Below are 20,734 nucleotides of genomic sequence, written 5' to 3' on the forward strand. Positions count from 1 at the left end.
ATAAATTTGGCCGGTCATGTAGGACCCGCATTTTTTTAACTTATTTGGAATTCCAACATTGTTGGCGGAGGGGTGTTTAAAAGTAAATTATTTCACAGATTTTTTTTAAAAAAAAAGTGCATAGCCACACATTTTATGGGGGTAAAAATGATAGTTGTTATAACAAATCATGTGGACCTACATGTTAACTTATATAAAACTTTTTATTAGGACATTATATAATGGTAGTTATCCGAGATCTCTTCACTATTCAGTTTTTTAAATTAATATTTTAAATTCAAACATGTGGTAATAAGTGTCTTATCATTCATAGAGACAGTGAAGTACTTGCTTGAACAAATGACAATAGCCATTATAACTTATATGGATACAAATAAAATATTGACGATTAATTACATATATGAATCAGATAGTTAAATTTTATAGACCCTCAAAATAAAATATTATTGTATAGAAGATGATCGAGTTAAAGACATATTAATAATATTATTTATTTTTTGAAGAAAAATATCTGAGCTATATAACATCAAATAGTATTGTAAACAAAACAGAATGTCGTATCTTATCCGTATTCATAGCCTTTTTTTTTTTTCTTTGAGGAATATAAATATAGTTATAAATATTAGTTGAATATTGAAATTTGTATTAATATCTGGATAGATTTATCAAAAAAATGACTTAAAATGATACTATCTGGTTCATTTTTGCTCCTACTTTTGTTATTTTCTCAGGCATTGGATACAGGTAATTTTTACATCACAAAATAAACAGAAATGTTAGAATATCTGACAACTTGAGGAAAGCTAATACAAGACCAACAAACAACTGAAAGTTATTCATAAGCTAGAGAACAAGGGCTCTAAAGCATCACATACCCTGTCTTCTTCTTTTTTTTTTGTTAATAGCAAAATCACACTGTCACACCCCTCATTTTATTGATAAATAAAAGGAGAACCCAGATCAAAGACCTAAGTAGGAGGAAGGATCCAAATTAGACACCTCAAAAGCAGAGAAATCAAAACAGGGTTGCATCACTTCCCCCCCTTACAGATGGGTAAATCACACAATCTTCATGCAGACACAGCCCATTGCATGGGAATACAAGAATTCATGAAATTGCCTGGGAGTAGTATTTGAGTGCCGAACAAAGTGACAGAGTTGCATCACTTTAAAATTATGGACTCCCCATGTAGTTCCACCATCTGACCAACAAAACAACTTAAACCCAACCTCTCCATATCAACCTCTCAATATCAATAGCTCACCAAACAGCCAAACCCCCTAACAGTCAATATGTGTTAGATACCAAGGTGAGTTCCAGTTTCATAACATATGCCACATGGAAGACACATATGAATTTCTGACAAAGAACATTGGTAGAAAAAGAAGGCACAGGCTCATACTTACAACACTTCAGTGCTATGAGTTGTCCTCAATTTTATTGGACCACTTTCAGGCAAATGGAGGACATGAACAGATGTAGCTAACTTGGAGTTAACTGAAGGCAAAGTTCTCTATTTGCCAATTGTTACCGAAAAGAAAAGGAAAAAAAAAGAAAAAAGAATCCTAACAGTAAAACAACAGCAAAAAAAAATGAATTATATACAAGCAAAATGAAAGATCTTGTTCTTGTTGCTGAAACAGATACGCTATGCCGCTGAAATTGTCCTATTTCTGCTCGAATTTGCGAGCCGTGTTACCAACCTCTCCAAGGCTTCTTTCATCCACAAGGGCTTGCATCCCTCTCTTGCTTCAGCCACCGTCACCTGAACGACCAAATCATCATAAGAGATTTAAGTCTCGTTAAACTCTATCAGACCACTTAAACATTATTACATCGATGATGTTCTTGATCCACTTACCCATCTCCGTTTGCGCACATCCATCTCAGGCCAGTCTACTAGTACATCTGTCACATTCAAAGGGAACATGATACCCTCATAAAATGCATCATGTGTTTTGCTCTTGTATTTCCATCTACCAAGTCTACGCTGTATAAAGGCATAAAAATTTAGTTAGCAATGTTGCCACAGGAATCAATTGTTTATCATGGGAAACAGAACATGAGACTAGAAAGTTTGCATGCTAACCTCAACAGTTCCCTGGACACCAGCTTCCTCCAATGCCTCCCTTGAGGCTCCTTGTTTGATTGTTTCATCAGTTTCCCAACCTCCCTGCGAAAAAAACAACATATAATTCAGAATTAAAATCATAAAAACAGTACCAAAGAAAACAATTTTCCACTTCTGCTGCACCAGATGAATGTCTGCTGCAAACAAATAATCAAATACAAAGTAGTTGAAGTCGTATACAAACAAAATCCTAGGGCCACTTTGTGGACAGAAGACAGCGATAGAAGATTAAACAAAATTACTGATTTTTCCCTGAAACACTCAAAACCAGGAATATTTCTGACAAGTTATATTTGCCACTGAAAGTCTCAAGACCATGAGTCATAAAATATTCATATCTATTTTCCTTACAAAACGAGAAGAATCTTTTTCTAACTTAATTCTTAAAAATGGATCATACCAATATATGACATTAGTCAAGTAGATATACTGGAAACTGATTATATTTCTGCAATTTCCTAAGTTTCAAACTACGAGCGGTGATAATCCTGCTGTTGTGAAAAATTTCAAGTTTGTATACCAATTACTAGTGTAATCATGAACTTTGGAAAATTGGAATTTTGTTAATATATTATCCGTTTTGAGGGTTAAGAGAGATCTCGGATTGTCTTCGGAGATGGTCTATACCTTTGGGAACATCATCCCATATCCTTTCTGAGAACTAATGACAAGGACCTCGACTGCTTGATCGAGATCATCACTGCATGGCTTGTCGATGATGAATTTGTAAGGAATGCATCTGTCAAAAAAAAAAAATCTGTAAAAAAAAAATAAAGAAGCAAACTTAATAGAAATTGCTGTTAACTAGAAAACTTTTTAACGTACAAGAATCTTATTATGGAGAGCTTGAAAACTAAAGTAGTCAAATCCCAAAACTTGGGGTAAAGTTAAGATGGAAAATTTGTTTTAAAATAAAAGTGGGCCAAACAATGTGAGAAAATGAAAGGCGAAAGCAAAAACCTCAAGGAGAAGAGATTCTAAAACAGAAATCATCAAAAAAGATTAAAAAGAAAACACAAAAGGTAGAGCCCAAATAACGTTCCAAAATTTTTATTTTAATTTTCTCATGGAATTCGAAAGAAACAAACAATATTTTTTTCCCTTCCTGGCAAGTGCATCGGATTCGGAAGAGAAAAACCAAATCAAAGCACGAGGCCAGAACCAAATCAATAGCATGCCTGAAAAAATTCATGAACAAACCGCGCCAAGATTTCACCTTTCCCCAAAAATCACCGCAAACGAAGAAAACCCATGCCAAAGATCCCAAGAGAACGAAAAACCACACAGCACGCGAACAGAAGCAAAAAAACAGAGCGAAACGCCGCCGGAATCCATAACCAAAACCAACCCCAAGATCCCATCTTTCCCTCAAAATCACGAAAGACGAGAACCCAGGCCAAAACCAAGCGCGTAAGGCTTCCAGAAATCATGGGAATGGGAACGAACCCGACAACGAGCCGGCACCCGCTCCTGTTGTACCGCTGCAATTGCCTCCCCTGCCGCGACACCAAAGACACCATCTTCCTCTCTCCCTTCTCCGAAGAAAAATCCTCACCCAAAATGCCCTTCTCCTCTCTCCCTTCTCGCCCAGCCCCCGAACGATCCCTTATTTAAAACGCACAACGGAGGAAGAAGGACAAGAGTAGGCGGGCGCCCAGCCGAACCCAACACGCGGACTCGTTCCAAAATCTCGTCGAATCCCTTGAGAGAGGAACCAGCGGCGCCGCGGTTCTGGTTTTCGAGACGAACGGAAACGGGATATAAATAGAACGGGCGAGAGAAGAGAGAGAGAGAGAGGGAGGTGGGGAATTATTAGATTAGAACAGGGGCACTTTGGGAGTAGGGTCGGGTTGGCGCGTGCGGAGCCCCCACTTCTTTCCTTCTGGGGCGAGACGGGACGGGAAAACGGTTTAATAATCTCAGCTGACGGTACCACCGCCACGTGCCCCTGTCTCATTGGAAGACTGTTATGACTTTGGAACGGGCTTTTGTTGGTGGGCGATAATGATGATGATGATGTTGATTGGTAGTGATCATGATGACGACGATGGAGATTGGCTTGGAGGGGCTCCACAAAAAATGCTAAGGACTCCTTTGGTTCGCGAAAATAAAAAGAAGAAAAAAAATATGACCAATAAAAAAATAATAAAATATTTTTTATTTAGTTAAAATTTTCAAAAGAGAGAAAAGAGAAAGCTGTATTCTTATGAAAATATGATTTCTATATTTTATAAAAAAGTCTGAGAAACATGAAAAAGTTACTATCTCAAAAAATTTCTTCAGCATTAAAGAAGCATTAAAAAGACATTAAAGACCTAATTTTTATTAAAGGCATAATAGAAATTGTACATAACTTTTCCAAAAAAGTAGATAGCCAACCAAACATAAGCACTTTGAAAATTTGTCGTTTTTTCATGGTCAACCAAACATGCCAAAAGTACTTTTCCAGGCATCCTCTTTCTATAAATTTGTTTTCTAGAAATCATATTTCTAAAAGAAAAAATGCTTTCCGCGAACCAAACGTGCCCTAAGTTATAAATCAATGCTTCTATCTTTCTTCCTCTCTCTGAGGAAATCAAGGGGTACACCAGTCAATAGGAGCAGAAGTTGGGAAAAGTGCAGGGTCAAAAAAAATTGCTTTAATTCTCGTTTGCCCTATTAGCACCTCAGGCCAAGTAACATACTGAATGACTAGTACAAAGATGGAGTGATAGTGTAAAAGTACAAGTATTGCGGCTGAGTTTTAGCTATTGGCTCTTGAGATTGCATCCTTCATCATGGCATGATAAATTGCCCGTTTGTCTTTACTTTATTTGTTTGTTTTTTCTACAATTTTATATACAGCAGTGATATATAAAACAAAGATAAGATTTCAAAATGTAGTTAAAAAGAGAAAGCATTGCGTTTGTTTTTTTTCGAGCGCAGGTTTTTCTCATACTCTACTTACGTAGGCAAATAATAAGGGGCACAAATAGATAAATGAGAAATCCGGGCTCGAAGTGATGTCTCAAAGGAACATCGATTTTTCATTTTAACAATCTTTGTTGTTCAAGTCTGCCAATTTGAAATTTTAATGCCTGAGTGGTGGCACGGTTCATATTTTAGCTCTTTTTCTTTAGGCAAAGAGATTACGTTTTCAAAACAAATTTTGGTTAATATTATTTGGTACCTCCCCGTCTCTTATTTTTTCTATATGATCACATACTTATAGATGGTACTTGTAACAGCTAGGACCTTATCTTTATTTAAGTCCTGACATTCTCCCCAAGTTTCAAATTTAATCACAAGGATCCCGATCGGCCCGTGGTCAGCCCTAATAGATTAATCCTGCAGTGTTCTCTAATCCACATAGATTATTGGTTGGATCCACTCTGAAACTATTTGTAACATTCTAGAACCTCATCCAAAAAGGCTAGATAAAAAATATTACATGAGTTTCTTGATATGTATAAGTACCTAAGATCTATCAAACGAATAATCGATATGAAACTAAATACAGTCTGTACAAGTTCTTACACATAATTAAAAACATTTGTTCTTTGATTTCTTTCCTTCATAAAAGTTTAAATGTCTCCAAAGAATCAAAGGCAGAAAGATAAACATCCTCTGATTCTGTAACTTTCAAGTGGGCCGGGAGCCAGTATGGCCATTGCGAGAGATGCTTTTATATAAAGACATCCACTCAGCCAATGCCTCAACCTTATCAAAAGCTCTCGATGGTTGATGGATTCTTGTTTGCATTTTATGAGTATTCTAATGAGGAGGAGGTTGACGTCCTCTGAATGCCATAATGTCTATTCAAGAACATGGCTTACGTGGGATGCTTTTTGGCCTACCGCAGTATTATGATATGCATGAGGGAGTGGATGACAGGAAAATGGGGACTCGGATTCCCCTATCCAAGTTGGATGCTGGTCATCTCATAGTCAAAAGATGACATGGGAAAACATAACTACTTTTACGTTGCGTACTTCATTAGAACGTTTCCACGTCGTCGCACGTGTCGTTGACATGTTTGATAAGGATGCAACCAGCCGCACAATGCACGATGGCACCAAGATGTTTTTCTTTTGTGTGATCCCATCTGTTCTTTAGTAAGTTAGAGAGTAATTGAACAACTCTCCAGGAAACTCGTTGTAATATAGAAGATTTCTCGTTGTTTTTGTTGTCTAGTAGTCGTCTTTCACGAAGAAGGAATCTAATGGGATGGGATCATGGGAAGCCAACTGAGACTCCACAGAACTGTCATCATTTATCATTCATGGTCGGCAACGGCCTTGTCCTGTTGCTGCAAGTGAGTTGGGTCAGGCCTAGGTCTATGGCAGTGCCGGCTCGAGCCTTAGGCGACCGAGGCGGTCGCCTAAGACCCCGGCCCAGGAAAGGCCCCCACCCAGCCATTTGTTTTTTTTATTCCACCATGGCGCTATGGCAGACCGCAGATGAGACGGGGTGTGGGTTTGGGCGGCGACATGAAAGGCTGAGACTGAGCTAGCAATGGGCGACGGCAGTCGGCAGACGGGGACTGGCGACGGGCGATGGCGTGGTCGAGCGACGGGGACTGGCGACGGGCGACGGGCGATGGCGACGGGCGACGTGGCGACGGGCGAACGGCTATTTCCTCCCCGGCTCTCCTCTTCTCTCCCCCCTTCTCTGCCTTTTTAATGCCGGAACCTTCTCCGGTTCTTCATTCTTGGCACTCGGCAGTCGGCAGAATCGGCTTGCAAAGATGCAGAGCGGCGAGCGCAAAACCCTCTCCAGCTCTCCTCACCGACGTCGCCGTCCTCGGCTCCGAGCTCCGGCCTCCGACTCCGAGCTCCGAGCTCCAGTCCACCGTGCGTCCGTGCAGAGTCCCGTCCTCTCCTCGCCGACTCCGAGTCGCCGTCCTCGGCTCCTCCGACCTCCAACTCCGCGGCGACCGAGGCGGCGAGGCCTTCCGAGTCCCGACTTCCGACTCCGAGCTCCACGGCTTCCGGTCTCGTCGGCTCCGCCGCTCCGCAGCTCCGGCCTCATCGGCTCCGCTCTAAAGTCCACTCCACTGGATTTTCAATTTTGACAGGGAAGGTGAGACCGTGAGACCCTAATTTGTGCTTATTAAATGTTAAATAGTTGAGCTCTTCGCCTCTTCCTATGCTTGCTAATCCTACTGAATCCTTCCTTCTTTATTGAAATTTATACCCGTCGCTCTAAGTCTCTGATCCGGGTTTTGTTTGGGTTGTCCACAGTCCACACATTAATCTTTTAGCCATCAAATCCCCCTCTTTCTGCTGCGAGAGTCTTAAAAATCTAATTTTTTTAATGCTTTCTTTCTCTGACTTCTCTCAACTATATTAGATTTGGAGGAATGAGATACCAGAGGGCAGGGGCCGCTGAAGGAGAGAATAGTTTCATTTGAGGTCAGTAAGAGCATTTAGTTCTCATACCTTGTTTTTGACATTTAGGGTTATCTTTTTGTTCTTCTTTTTGGCGTTCATTTGATAAAGATTGAATCTTTTTTCCTGTATCTGATTTTTTCTGGAGAGTTTTGGGGTTCTTCACGGTTTTGATCACGCTTTGGATTGAGTTGAGGCTGGCTTTTTTTTAAAAGTCATTCTCTCCCCAGAAGTCCAAACTCTCAGACGTCCTTTCAAAGTTTAGAATGGTTGTCATCTGAGAGAGCTAGGGCCGGGCAAATTTGTCTCGCACAGGTCTCTACATCTCAGAGAAATAATTGACCAATGCCCTCACCTCCCTATCGTGTTGAAGGCCACCCAGCTGGCTAAACCTTTTCTGCATCATGATGACTTCGAGCCTCTTCACTATGAAGTCTATCATTAGGTGGACAAAGGAGTCATAGTTGCTGGATGTAGCCACACCATATTGGGCACTTCCAAGTTCCAACAAGCAATTTTTGCTTGCAATTTTTGTTGCTTACTCCTGATGAGTTTCTTCAAAGATTTGACTTTTTTGATCAAAGATTGAGGTCTTTGGGTTTCATTGCATTTATTAAAAAAATTTCATAATTAAAAAAAAAAAGGCCCCTCTTACTGAGTTCGCCTTAGGCCCCCAAACGCATTGGGCCGCCCCTGGTGTATGGTGAACAAAGATTTGATCTGTTTGGCTCAAGGGGTCTGTGTCTGGTGCTTGCTGGATTTAGGAGGCTAAGCCTGGAATTGGAACATATCATGGTGATGGAGTTTGCATGTGTTTTTACTTTGGTCTATTCCCTCGGGATCATGCATATTGCCATAGATGTGGGTTTAGGTCCCTGGTAGACCATGGACTTAAGAGTTAAGATAAGGGCCAAAACCAGATCAGATTCGTTTGTGGGTCAGGTTTGATTCTATGTAAATATCCGCTGAAAAAGGTTTAGAGAGAGGATGAAATTAAAATTAGTTTTTTCAGGAACACCCAATGAATGTTCCTGTTGTCAGAAGGATGGGCAGCAACACCCGATATATATAAAAAGAAGGAAAATGCATAGGGTGCCTATTAGTATACAAGAGAAGTTTTCTGGAGCTATTTAGTGCTGGAGCTGGTTAACGTAACATTTAACCATCCCTTGTGCAATAAATTTGTATTATTCCTAATGATCGATCAAATATTGTTTCTCTCAGTAGAACCAACGTATTATATAGAATTGTAATCTTTGGAAAAAATGATCAAATATTTGGAATATATAGACTTAACCTAATTCTGAAATTTAGAATTCAGACTTCAAGCTTATAAGAGCTGTGTCCTTACATCTTCTTGATGCATAGATAGGAGACAACTAAAATGTATAGTTTTTTTTTTGATTTTTTTCGTATTTAAATGATCCATGTATATCGAAATGACCTATCAATGAGTTTCGAATTATCAAACTTTTAGCAAAAAAATAAAAAAAAAATAGTATGTAGCCCAAGTCATAACATTTAATTTGGTGATCAATACCAAAATAGTCAAATTACATTGTTATTTGCTATTGTTATTGTTTCTTTAATTTTATGATAATTGATAAAAGCTATTATGGCATGACATTCACTACCAGAAAACACGCGTATAGTGACGGAGATTCCCGTCACTATACCGTGTTTCCGGTTACTAATATGGAATTTGTGACCGGAGCTCCCGTCACTGACTTCGTTACAAAAACACGCGTCACTAAATTCTCAGTGACGGCGGCGATTCCCGTCACTAACCTCCGTGACAGAACCGCTGTCACTAAGCCGTTACAAATTCAAGAATTAAATATTTAAGAAATTATGTATTTCCCGTCACTATCCAGTTGCGGAGTTAGTGACGAAGGTAACTTGGTCACTGATTTTGTCACAGAATGCGGTCACAAGTTTGGTCACTAATCTGTCACAACCTTTAGTGACAGATTTAGTCGTCACAGACATGGTCACACATTTTGTCACTACATTTGTCATTAATCCCGTCACTGACCTAGTGATAAGTTTACGGTCACTAATTGGTTACAAACGCGCTGAGCAAAATCAATTTTTATTAACCAAAATCCTGTCACTAAGTTTATGACTGCTCGTCACAATACTTGGTAAACAATTTAGTAACCAAAATTTGGTCACCGATCACAATCTAATAACCTGGTACATTTGGTACATTGATTGGCTCATAATAATAATAATAATAATAATATCATTAATAGCAAAGGCATTCAACATTAGGCAAAAGTCATTTTAAATGTCATTCAAAATTGGCATCAACATGTCCTGAATCCATCAAAATCAAAGTCTAAAAATATGTCATAAAGATCAACAGAGATTTCATTCCTCCTAGGAATGCAAAGACCTATCATCTAAGGCAAAAACAATTATAATGAAGCATGATCAGCAGAACCAGAATCACCATTACTCCCCCGATCTGCATGCCTTGGTCCAAAGCCAATCTCTTCTCTCATCTTTTGAAGAACCTCCTCTTGCCATTTTTTCTTTTCCTGCTCAAGAATACGTAGAAGGTCTTCATGAGTGTACAGCTCTGGAGCTTGACTTGTAGAGGTGGAAGAGGATGATGATTGCCCAATAATTCCAGTGAGACTTGTTCTGGCCTTCATAATTTATTCGTTTCACAAGATTCACGATGTCTGGTATGTTAAAGTATGGTTAGGCACCCAGATTCAGCAAAGCAGGGTCAGCATATGCTATCTAACAAACCAGCAGGCTCTGGCAGTAGGTCCACCACAACCAAAACTCAACAAAGTAATAAACGAATTACAAATTGAAACTATTAGTTCATATGATTCTAGAATCAAAATCCATTTTAGACTGGAACCAACTTAAATCCATTAATGATCTGGCAGCATAGATCTAGCCAAACCCAAGTGCACCCTGGTCTGCAACCTGAAATATAAACATCGACCACAGACACAAACAAGGAATACTGTAGATCATCACTTGATCTTTTTTTTTTTTTTATTGAGTATACCTTGTTCTTTCTTACAAATAACAATCACCTTCATGAGGGTTCAATATATGAATGTTATTGGACTAATTTGGGGACAAGAAGTATAGACAATGCAAATGCTATGTTCAGAACAAGAATGAGGAATCGAACAAAAGGACTTGAAAACTTATATGAAATTGGGCATCTCTATTTCCTCCAATATTGCCCCCTTCAGTCAAATGATCATAACTTGGGAATTGGAATGGCCATCCAGGAACATCTCTGTAATCTGCAGGGAAACTTATTATCAGATATTTTCATTGCAAATCAAACTTAAAAATTCATAAATAAATTCATAAAGGTAAAACTGTAATAGCATAAACATCTCTCTCTCTCTCTCTCTCTCTCTCTCAATCTCTCTGTGAGAGAGAGAGAGAGAGAGAGAGAGAGAGAGAGACTTAACCCTTAACAGAACCAAGTGTCCTGAAATCATGCCTAGAAACCACAAACTTTTGTCCTCTGAATGGACAATTATTGAAATGTAAAGTGATAATGTTTATTGTTATAATCAGGGATCAACAAAATTCTTTGATCTACAAGGATTATATATATATCCATTTATCTGAAATGGTATCTGGGAATCTACCAAATAATACCCATGGATGAGGAACTCAAGTATGAACATAACCAGATGCTAATAGAATCCCTATTCCCTAATATGGCTCCTGAAACATTTTTGTATACACTGGGTTTTCTGTTTTGAAATGACTCCAGTACCTAGTTATGGCAAGCAGATGCCAACATTCAAATGCACTTGGATGCGTTCTGAACAGATACTGATGGGAGGTATTTCCTAAGCAGGGGGAAAAGAAAAGGCATTCATTCAATGATTTCACTAGGAGGCAAATGTCCACACTACATGATATAGATTGCCAACTGGAAAAAAGCTCTTAAATGGACATATATACCTGTCTGCATCCAAATAGTTTGAGGATCCTTAGATTGACGCAGCTGTCAACAATCAAACCAAGTGCTTCATCCGTAATGTTCCGGCAAAAGGATAGATCCAGACTCTGCAACTTCAAATAACAGCGGCGAGAAATAGATATGGCTGTTTGCTGCGAAACCTGAGGTCACAATGGCAATACCATTTATGAATACGGACATCAAAATTGGCATCACAAGGGGTAAAATATATAAACTTGACTAATGAAGGAAATGGTGGAGTGTGGAGGCTGTGGTGTCCAGAAAAAATTTAAGAAGGATGTATAGCAATAGTGTAAAAGAAATTTTTGCATGACAGCCTGATGATTTCTGATTTAACCACTATGAGTGTTTGAACTCATCCATCATATTGCAACATCATGACAAATTTAACCTGAAAGCCTTAATAGCCACATCGGGTGCTTAACAATAGACTCTTGCATTGCTTCGGAGATGTGACCAAAGTTTAGTATAAAACTGTTAATACTTATGTGTAGTGTGTGAGGGGTCAATAGGCCTTTTTAAAATGAATTCCTAAATATTTCTGAAGCAAACATATATTGAAAGACATTTTATTCTTTTTGGCATCGCAAAGAATAATTTCTACAGAGAACCATGTAATGACACTAAAATGGAAGTTTGTGCCATACCTTTTTAATACTGTTGAGTGAAAGTTCAGTCAATGACTCTCCAGATGCTTCCAAGAATGCAGCAATTGCTTCGTCACTGACATTTGAGAGAGGATTAGTTCTAGAGTAAGTGACAATTACTTGCCACAATGAGCACTCCTGACAAAACTCAAACATCATCAATGTGTTGCAGACCCACTAATACCCCACACAATGCATGGTGTAGAAGTGAATGACTGAATACATTTTATAGTTAGACTGGGAAAACTAAGGATGCAAACAAAGTTAGCATCATGTGGACCAGATATACAATAATATGAAGCAGTCTGCAAATAAATGTCCCATGAAAGACAATTTTATGTGGCAAAATTAGAAATTAGCTAGCTTAAGAAAAAGAAAAAGGCAAAATAATGTGTAAAGGATCCTATATATGATATATTCAAATAGTATCTCAGAACCATTTAAGATTAACTGGCTGGTTATGATAAAGTGGCTCCCATTTCTTTGGCAGGAAGAAGGGGGGAAAAAATGAAATCAAATTCCCAAACAATCTTTAATATTATGCCCTGGCCTCAAGACTCATGTCGGTATGTTGTATGGTAACTGACAAAAATAGAAGCAAGGTAGATTGTAAAGAAGGGCAAGCATTACAGTAATAAAAACAGGAAATAATAAAATAGAAAAAAAGGAAGAAACACATGATAAGCATCATTAGCATCAACATGAATATCTCATATATAGTTAAAGGACATTGTCAACAAGTTTTAAAAGCTCAATTAACGCCATGTCCTGGCCGAGCAAAGAAATAAGGAAACCCTCGGTAGGTTAGGGTTTACCTCCGGGAAGAACCGGTTCCGACGAGCAAGAAGGAGAGGGGCGTCGACGAGGTGATGTAGCCACACGTTTGGTCCTGGCTGAGAAGGAGATGAACACAGGCGCCGCCGAGCAAAGAAATAATGAAACCCTCGGTAGGATAGGGTTTACCTCCGGGAAGAACCGGTTCCGACGAGCAAGAAGGAGGGGGGCGTCGACGAGGTGATGTAGCCGCGATCGGGAGGCGTCATGTGCCGTGGTCGCCGCCGACGGGGAGGCAAAAATCGTCGGCAAGAGGGAGCCGGAGAGGAGAGGCGGGAGGTGGAGGAGAGGAGAGGAGATGGGAACGCAATGCCAAATCCCTAACTCAATCGGGAATCAACTAAGTCGGTCTGCAAGCCAAATTTCATATTAAACTAATTTTTATCTATAAGGCTGATTTGGGCTAAGTCGGTTTGCAAGCCAAATTTCATATCAAACTATTTTTTATTTATAAGGCTGATTGGACGGAACTTGCAAGGAAAAAATATTTTTGAACTATAAAGCATGGTAAAAAAATTCTATAAAGCAGGAAACTTGCAATAGGGGTGCAAATGGGTCATGGCCGACACCATGAGATTTTAAAATGAGAAGAAGAAATTTGAGTTTTCTAGAGAGCGATTGGAATTTGGATTATCGAAGAAATTTGGGCGGAACGGCGGGCACACTTAGTTTCATTTTGGATATTCCTCCTTTTATCTTTTCTTTTAATTTAGGTTTACTCAAAAATAATATTTTTAATATTTTTGGAATTAAAAATTAAATTTGGTGACAGAAATTTTTGTCAATAATCTGTTACTGCCAAAAATAATCTTTTAAAAATTTATAAATACTAGGGTTACTATATTTGTGATGGCTGAATTTGTCACTGTCTGGTTGCAATTTTGGTTATCATATTGCTGACAGATACCCCGTCACTATGATGGTCACTAAGGTTTGGCGCCCATCCTACCCGCGCATTCTGTGACCGGTCTGTCACTAAACGGTCACTAAGTTTACACCACGGTGACCAAATTTCTGTCGGTCACTAATCCGTCACAAATAGTAACTGATAACGGTCCGTCACTAATTTTCCGTCACTATACGCGTGTTTTCTGGTAGTGATTAAACAGTGTAGGAAGAAAATTAAAACTTTGCATTTCCTAGACATATAATAATTTTGTATCATTATATTACCGGCTAACAGCTAGTGATTTGCGCAGCAGCCATTATAGTACTTCCAGGATAATCACCATGGACCATATCGATCCTAGAGAAAGGTAAAACCACTATATAAGACTCTCTCTCTCTCTCTCTCACACACACACACACACGCACGCACACAGAGAGAGACACACGCACACAAGTAAACACAAGAACTTCCACAGAAAAGCCTATTAATAATAGACTTCCAGCAAAGTCTCCAATATCAGCGGCTCAGCGCATGCATCTAATGAATTGTGGCTGTAGGTCGGAAAAGTATTCCACGCACTTGCGCACGCAGAGAAAGAGAGAGAGAGCACGTCTCAGGTTGGTGCATGGATGCATTGAAATAGTCCAACTAGCTAGGGTGGTGCATGCATGCATGGAAATATATTATCCGTATCAGTCTTCTCCGCAGCTGCCGTCTATGAACTTTGAGGGTCTTTCTACCATAAAGTTATAAGAGCTGATCATGATGGAGCTGCCTTGCTAAGAACTTAGAAATGTCGACTAGTACAACTACCGGGATAGTTCCTTTTCTTTCGTCTATTGCCGCAGGACAATACATTTTCTAAGAAGAGAATAGTTCTTCTTTGTTTACTAGTAAAGCGCTCCCGTCATTATTTTGTCGTTGAGTAGCTAGGATGGATACGGACAGGAAAAACAGCAAAGCTACGGGCTCAAGCAGTACTTGGCACTTAGCAAACATGGACAATGTCAATCCTGGAGAAAACTCTCTCTCTCTCTCTCTCTCTCTCTCTCTCACACACACACATAATTAAACACAAGAACCACAGAAACGCACTCTTCCTAACAATTAAACACCAGAACCACAGAAACGCACATTGAAAAGGCTTCCATCAAAGTCTCCAAGTGCATTCATCTAATGAATGTGGCCATGGGTTCGAATAGTACTATTTAAATTCTTTGATCTTCTTGATCTTGTATAAATATCCAAGATCTACATAGTATAAAGCCGATATGAAAATGAATACACACTCGTATATATGTATTCTCACATATTTCATCGTTTAAGCTCTGACGTTCTCGCGAGACTAAGAGTTCAAATCGATTTAAATCTATTCACAAACACCATGATCTAGAATGGTCAGACCCAATAGACTTAGGCTGCAGTGTCTCTTAGTTCATACAGTCATGGATTGGATCTACTCTTATATCATTTGTCACATACAAGGACTTATTCAAAAAGGTAGGCGGAAGGTTTTATTTAGATTTTTTGGCTCTATAAAAATATTCAAAATCTACCAAGTGCATAGTCAATATGGGACTAAATATGCATCCATACGGACCGTTATAATGGTACGGAGAGAGAGAGAGAAATAGAGAGCACGTCTCAGGACGATGCATGCATGCATTGAAATAGTCCGACTAGGATGGTGCATGCATTGAAATAGTCCGGCTAGGATGGTGCATAGAAATATATAGTCCGCATCAGTCTCTTTTCCGTAGCAGCCGTTTATGAACTTTTGAGCGTCCCACTTACTATGAAGTTACAAGAGCCGGGGAAGGAGCAACTCCTTACTAGAACCATATATAGAAATTTTGGTCATCATGGATAATTGGGTTATTTTGTCGTTGTTTTCTATCCTAGAAAAGTAACAATGCTGAAGACTCAAGCAATTAGCTATCCTATGGACAATCCTTTCCAATTGACTTCAGCTCTTTAATTCTTCAATTAGCTCACGTCGAGAGTCCCTTCGAATGTATATTCTAATCTTTGATTCTTCGTTTACCGGCTGGGCATCGGCCATTTGAAAAAGGAGAGGCTGACAGATCGGGAGCCCTTTTTGACGGCTTTAGATAGTTAGGTCATGTTCCAGGCGTGATTTTGAAATAATTCCTTCTCTCTCAACTAATCCAACTAACCCGTTTGTTTTGCCAAAGCAATAAATAGAATTCTTACCCAGTTGTTTTACTTCTAGCTCATTTGTTTTTCAAATTTGATATTTCTCACAAAATGTTAAATTATATTAATTTTATTCTGTGTAGGTTTATCAGAAGCTTATTTCTCATTCTCCTGCAGCATCTAATTAGCAACTTTACCCAGCAAAAGCTCCACTACTAGCTTGCATGAAGAGCTTTTTCTTTATTTCTTTCATTCCCTTTGACTTTTTTTTTTATTATTTTTTTTTGTGAAAACAACAATGATAGGACCATCAAAACCAAAAGGGCCAAAACCTCTTCTAGCCCGGTGTATGGAGCAGGGGTGCACAATTGCTAGACCGTGGTGCAACTTGCGAGAAAGAAGATTTTAGTGGGAGAGTATACTTCCAATCTCTTTAAAGATTATTGTAAGAAGCATATATGGGAATATGCATCAAGTGACTCCATCCTACACGCTTCAACTTAATGGTATTGTCGGAAAAAAAAATCGGACAATTTTAGATATGACGAGGAGTATATTGAAAAGGAAAAGGATGCATAGAAAATTTTGAGTCAAAGTGATTGCATGTGCCATTTACTTATTTAATAAATGCCCTACAAAGAATGTTCATCTAAAGACACCATAAGAAGCTTGGAGCTCTTTCAAATAAATAATCTCTCATTTTAGAGTTTTTAGACGCATTGCATATGCTAAAATTCTGGAGGCTAAAATAATAGAGCTTGATAATAAAGGTGAAAAGTATATCTTTTTTAGTTATGGTGGGCAAGCAATGAGCTACAAGATGTACAATCCAATTACGAAGAATATGTTCATGAGTAGAGATATTGTGTTTGAAAAAGAATGCGTGCAGGATTAAAACCATGCAAAATGAGACTACTCCAGTTGAGCTACAAGTTGAATAAGAGGAAGTGTCAAGATAAGTTGAGAATGAGCCATAATCATCTCTTCAAAGATCCCCTTCTTCTTCATCATCCTCATCATCGGAAGAAACTTTTACTAAAATGCCACTCACGATGAGAAACTTGAAAGAAGTTTATGAAGCTATAGAGAATCAAGATAGTAATCTAAATTTGTATTGTTTCTTCATGGATTGTGATCCTATATACTTTGAAGAGGCTATTCAAGAAGATAAGTGGAAGAAAGTAATGGCTGAAGAGATCGAGGTAATTGAGAAGAATGATACTTGGGCTTTGACAAGCTTATCACAAAAAAAAAAATCAATTAGTATTAAGTGGGTGTACAAGATAAAGAAAGATGCAAAGGAAGAAGTTCAAAGATATAAAACAAGGTTGGTAGCAAAAGGTTATAAGCAACAATCGGAAGTTGATTTTGGTAAAGTATTTGCTCTTGTTGCTCGGTTAGAGACTATTTGATTGGTTCTTTTTTTGGCCGCTCAATACAAATGAAAAATTTATCAACTTGATGTGAAATCGGCTCTCTTAAATATTTTTTCTTGAAGAGAAGATTTATGTAGAACAACCTTTGGAGTATGTTAAAATAGGTCATAAAGACAAAGTGTACAAATTAAAAAAGATTCTTTATGGGTTGAAGCAAGCACCGACAGCATGGAATGCAAGAATTGACAATTATTTTTATGACAATGGCTTTGAGAAATATCCTTATGAGCATGCTTTGTATAAGAAAGCGACTACTAATGAAGATGTATTGATTGTGTGTCTTTCTGTTGATGACTTGATCTTCATGACTCATAACAATCCAACTTTGTTCAATAAATTCAAGAAGAGCATGATCCGATAATTTGAAATGATGGATATTGGCTTAATGGCTTATTTTTTTGGTATTGAGGTGGTGCAAATGGAAAATGAAATTTTCATTTCTTAAAGTGGCTATGCAAAGAAGATTCTCAAGAGGTTTGAAATGGAGTTTTGCAATCCGGTTAATACCCCTCTTGAAGATGGCTCGAAATTGAGAAAAAGCATTGGAAGTGACAATGTTGATTCTACTTATTTCAAAAGCTTGGTTGGAAGCTTTGATATCTCACTTGCATAAGACTAAATACTTTTTATGGTGTTGTGTTGATTAGTAGATATACGGAAATACCGAATCATTCACATCTCAATGCCGCCAAGAGGATCCTATACTATATCCAAGGTACACCCAATGATGGTTTATTATACTCTCATTTACATAAGTTTAGACTAGTGGATTATTCTGATAGTGATTGGGATAGAGATTTGGATGAAAGCAAGAACACCTCCAACTTGTTAAACTATTTAGATTTTCCTCAAGAAAGTGCCATGAAGATTTTTATTGATAATCGATCGGCAATTGCTTTTGCTAAGAATCCGGTAGTTCATGAGAAAAGTAAGTATATTGATACTCGCTAACATTTTATCCAGGAGCATGTGATGAAGAGGAAAAAAGTGGAATTGGTGCATTGTAAGTCTCAAAAACAAGTGGTGGATATCTTCACCAAGTCATTAAAGCATATGTATTTAGACAATTGAAGAACATGTTAGGCAGACTTTTAAAAATTGGGTTTAAGAAGGGATGTTGGAAATATAAACCCAATTTTTAATAGGTCTTTTTTGACCTTTTGCTTTATGGCATCCTATGTAATTTTTTGGTTTCTTAGTGTGTTTAATAGTCTTTTAATCTGAGTCTCACTTTATGTAAAAGAAAAGAGAAAAACACGTGGGTTTTATGGTATTAATGTGTGTCTTTAGAGTTTCTCTTTGAAAAAGAAGAAGAAAGTGGTAAGAGCTTGATAGGAAAAATCTATTGAGCAGATTTTTGTATTAAAAAGAAAATTATGAGAAGAAAAAGCATCTTCCTAGTTGTTGATTTTCTGCATATTTGTAAATTATATTATCAGTTTTTTATGGTTGAAATGAAGAGTTGTTTTGAAGTGGATTTGAGTCTATCTTTCTTAGTTATTGTGGGCAAGCAATGGGCTATAAGATATACAATCTAATTACAAAGAATATGTTCATGAGTAGAAATGTTGTGTTTGAAGAAGAATGCATACGGGATTGAAAACAAAATGAGACTACTGTAGTTGAGCTACAAATTGAACAAGAGGAAGTGCTAAGATAAGTTGAGATTGAGCCACAATCACCCTTTCAAAGATATCCTTCTTCATCATCATCCTCATGATCATCGGAAGAAAGTTTTAGTGAAATGTCACTCAAATTGAGAAAAATAGAGCTGAATCAGCCGGAGCTACAAGTTGTGTCATCATCCTCAATCGAGAGCCTATCTTGCGTCCTTAGCTGTCTTGAACCGGCTCCTCTTCTCTGTCAGCCACCGCTCCGGCCGGAACTCCATGCAGTCCTTCCCCCATGCCCCCTCCATCCTCCCCACCGAGTAGATGGAGTATGTGACCGTCGACCCCGCCGGCCCCGCTGTGCCATCCGGCAGCACGTCGTCCACCAGCACGTACTTGGAGTCCTACGTACGGTAGCGACGGGTACAGTCCAGCGTCTCCTCCAGCGCCACCTTGAGGTACTCGAGCCGCTCCGGCTCATCGAAGTCCAGCGGCTCCTCCACCCACCGCGCCACGTCCGGTCCCCACGTCTCGCGCAGCACCGCTGCAATCTCGTCCACTACCTTCGGGCCGCTGCGTGACGGTCCAGAAGAACCAGCTGAGGGCGACGGAGGATGTGTCGCGGCCGTTAGCGTCATTCTTCCTCATGAACCGTGAAGGCAGGTCGTCGGGGGGTTCTCCTTGCGCGCGACGATGGCCTCGGTCGTGTATCATGCATCAAAAAGATGGCCTCGGTCGTGTAGTCTCTTCCGGAGGCTCCGCTCGCTCCCGAGGTCGAGGAGTCCCTTGAGATGCCAGGGGAAGCCGGGGTCGAGAAAGCGTTGGAGGGTGGCCTCCGTGGCGGCGTCGAAGGCGTTGGCGAAAGGGTTGTCGATCGGGGAGGTCGGGGGAGAGCGTCTCGGGGCCCTTGCCGAAGGTGCGGCCGCAGATGTTGTCGAAGGTAAGCCGGCAGGAGGAGGTCTCGGAGGTCGACGCTGTGACTGCGATGGAGGTGGTGATCGTCGGAGTGGTCGGCGAGGATGCGCCAGAGGCAGGATTAATTTGAGGCCATGGCCTGGCGGAGGGTGCGGGCGGCGGTCTTGCGCCGTAGGTGCCAGGTGTCGCCATCGAAGTTGAAGATGCCGTGGCCCAGGAGCCAGGAGGTCGTGGAAGTTGGACTGCCACAGGGGGCCCTTAGGGAAGTCGTCGAACCCGGTGCGCTGCGCGTTCTCCAGGTTCCTCGGGTTGCACGTTACCGTCACCGGCCCTTGCCGCCGAGCCACCCCCGGCAGCGGCAGCACGCACGTCGGGCGGAGGTTGTCGGCGATCCAGTCGTGGAGGGGGGAGCGGTGGGCGACGTGGCCCGGGAGGCTGCCGAAGAAGGGCCACACCCTTGGCCCCGTCATCCGCCGCGCCAGCACCCAGAATCACGTCAAATATGCCGCGCGATACCATCGCGCCGTCACCAGGAAATGGATGCTGCCTTTCTGGTTATTGTTGTTGTGCTTGGCATTCTACCATCAGCTATGGTTTCTGATAGGCTAAGGAGATGATTGACAACCTGATAAAGATGTGGGTTAAGAAATGGGACAGGGTTGCATCTTTCGCGCGAAAGGGAGAAAGAAGGATTCACCTTCCTTCGCGCGAATCCACCGTTGGATCGCAATGAGACAGAGAGGAGTGGTATGGGAGGAGGTCCATTCAC

At 40.0% G+C, this 20,734-nt stretch overlaps 1 protein-coding gene and 1 pseudogene across 1 annotated transcript; both read right to left on the bottom strand.

The window, feature by feature from the left end:
• Window positions 1-1,353: 1,353 nt before the first annotated feature.
• LOC120111915 (nudix hydrolase 17, mitochondrial-like) lies at window positions 1,354-3,943 on the bottom strand. Its single transcript, XM_039130161.2, has 5 exons — window positions 3,579-3,943; window positions 2,760-2,871; window positions 2,091-2,174; window positions 1,863-1,991; window positions 1,354-1,766 (listed from the first exon to the last, which is right to left on the bottom strand). Exons 1-5 carry the CDS (start codon window positions 3,650-3,652, stop codon window positions 1,650-1,652), a joined length of 516 nt encoding a protein of 171 aa, XP_038986089.1. The 5' UTR covers window positions 3,653-3,943; the 3' UTR covers window positions 1,354-1,649.
• Window positions 3,944-19,259: 15,316 nt separating this feature from the next.
• On the bottom strand, window positions 19,260-20,468 carry LOC108511616 (cytochrome P450 86A1 pseudogene; annotated as a pseudogene).
• Between the last annotated feature and the right edge of the window lie 266 nt (window positions 20,469-20,734).

Source organism: Phoenix dactylifera, chromosome 12, assembly GCF_051530095.1.
Source record: "Phoenix dactylifera cultivar Ajwa chromosome 12, Ajwa_hap1_PhDact_Kaust_v1.1, whole genome shotgun sequence".
NCBI classification, from domain to species: domain Eukaryota; kingdom Viridiplantae; phylum Streptophyta; class Magnoliopsida; order Arecales; family Arecaceae; genus Phoenix; species Phoenix dactylifera.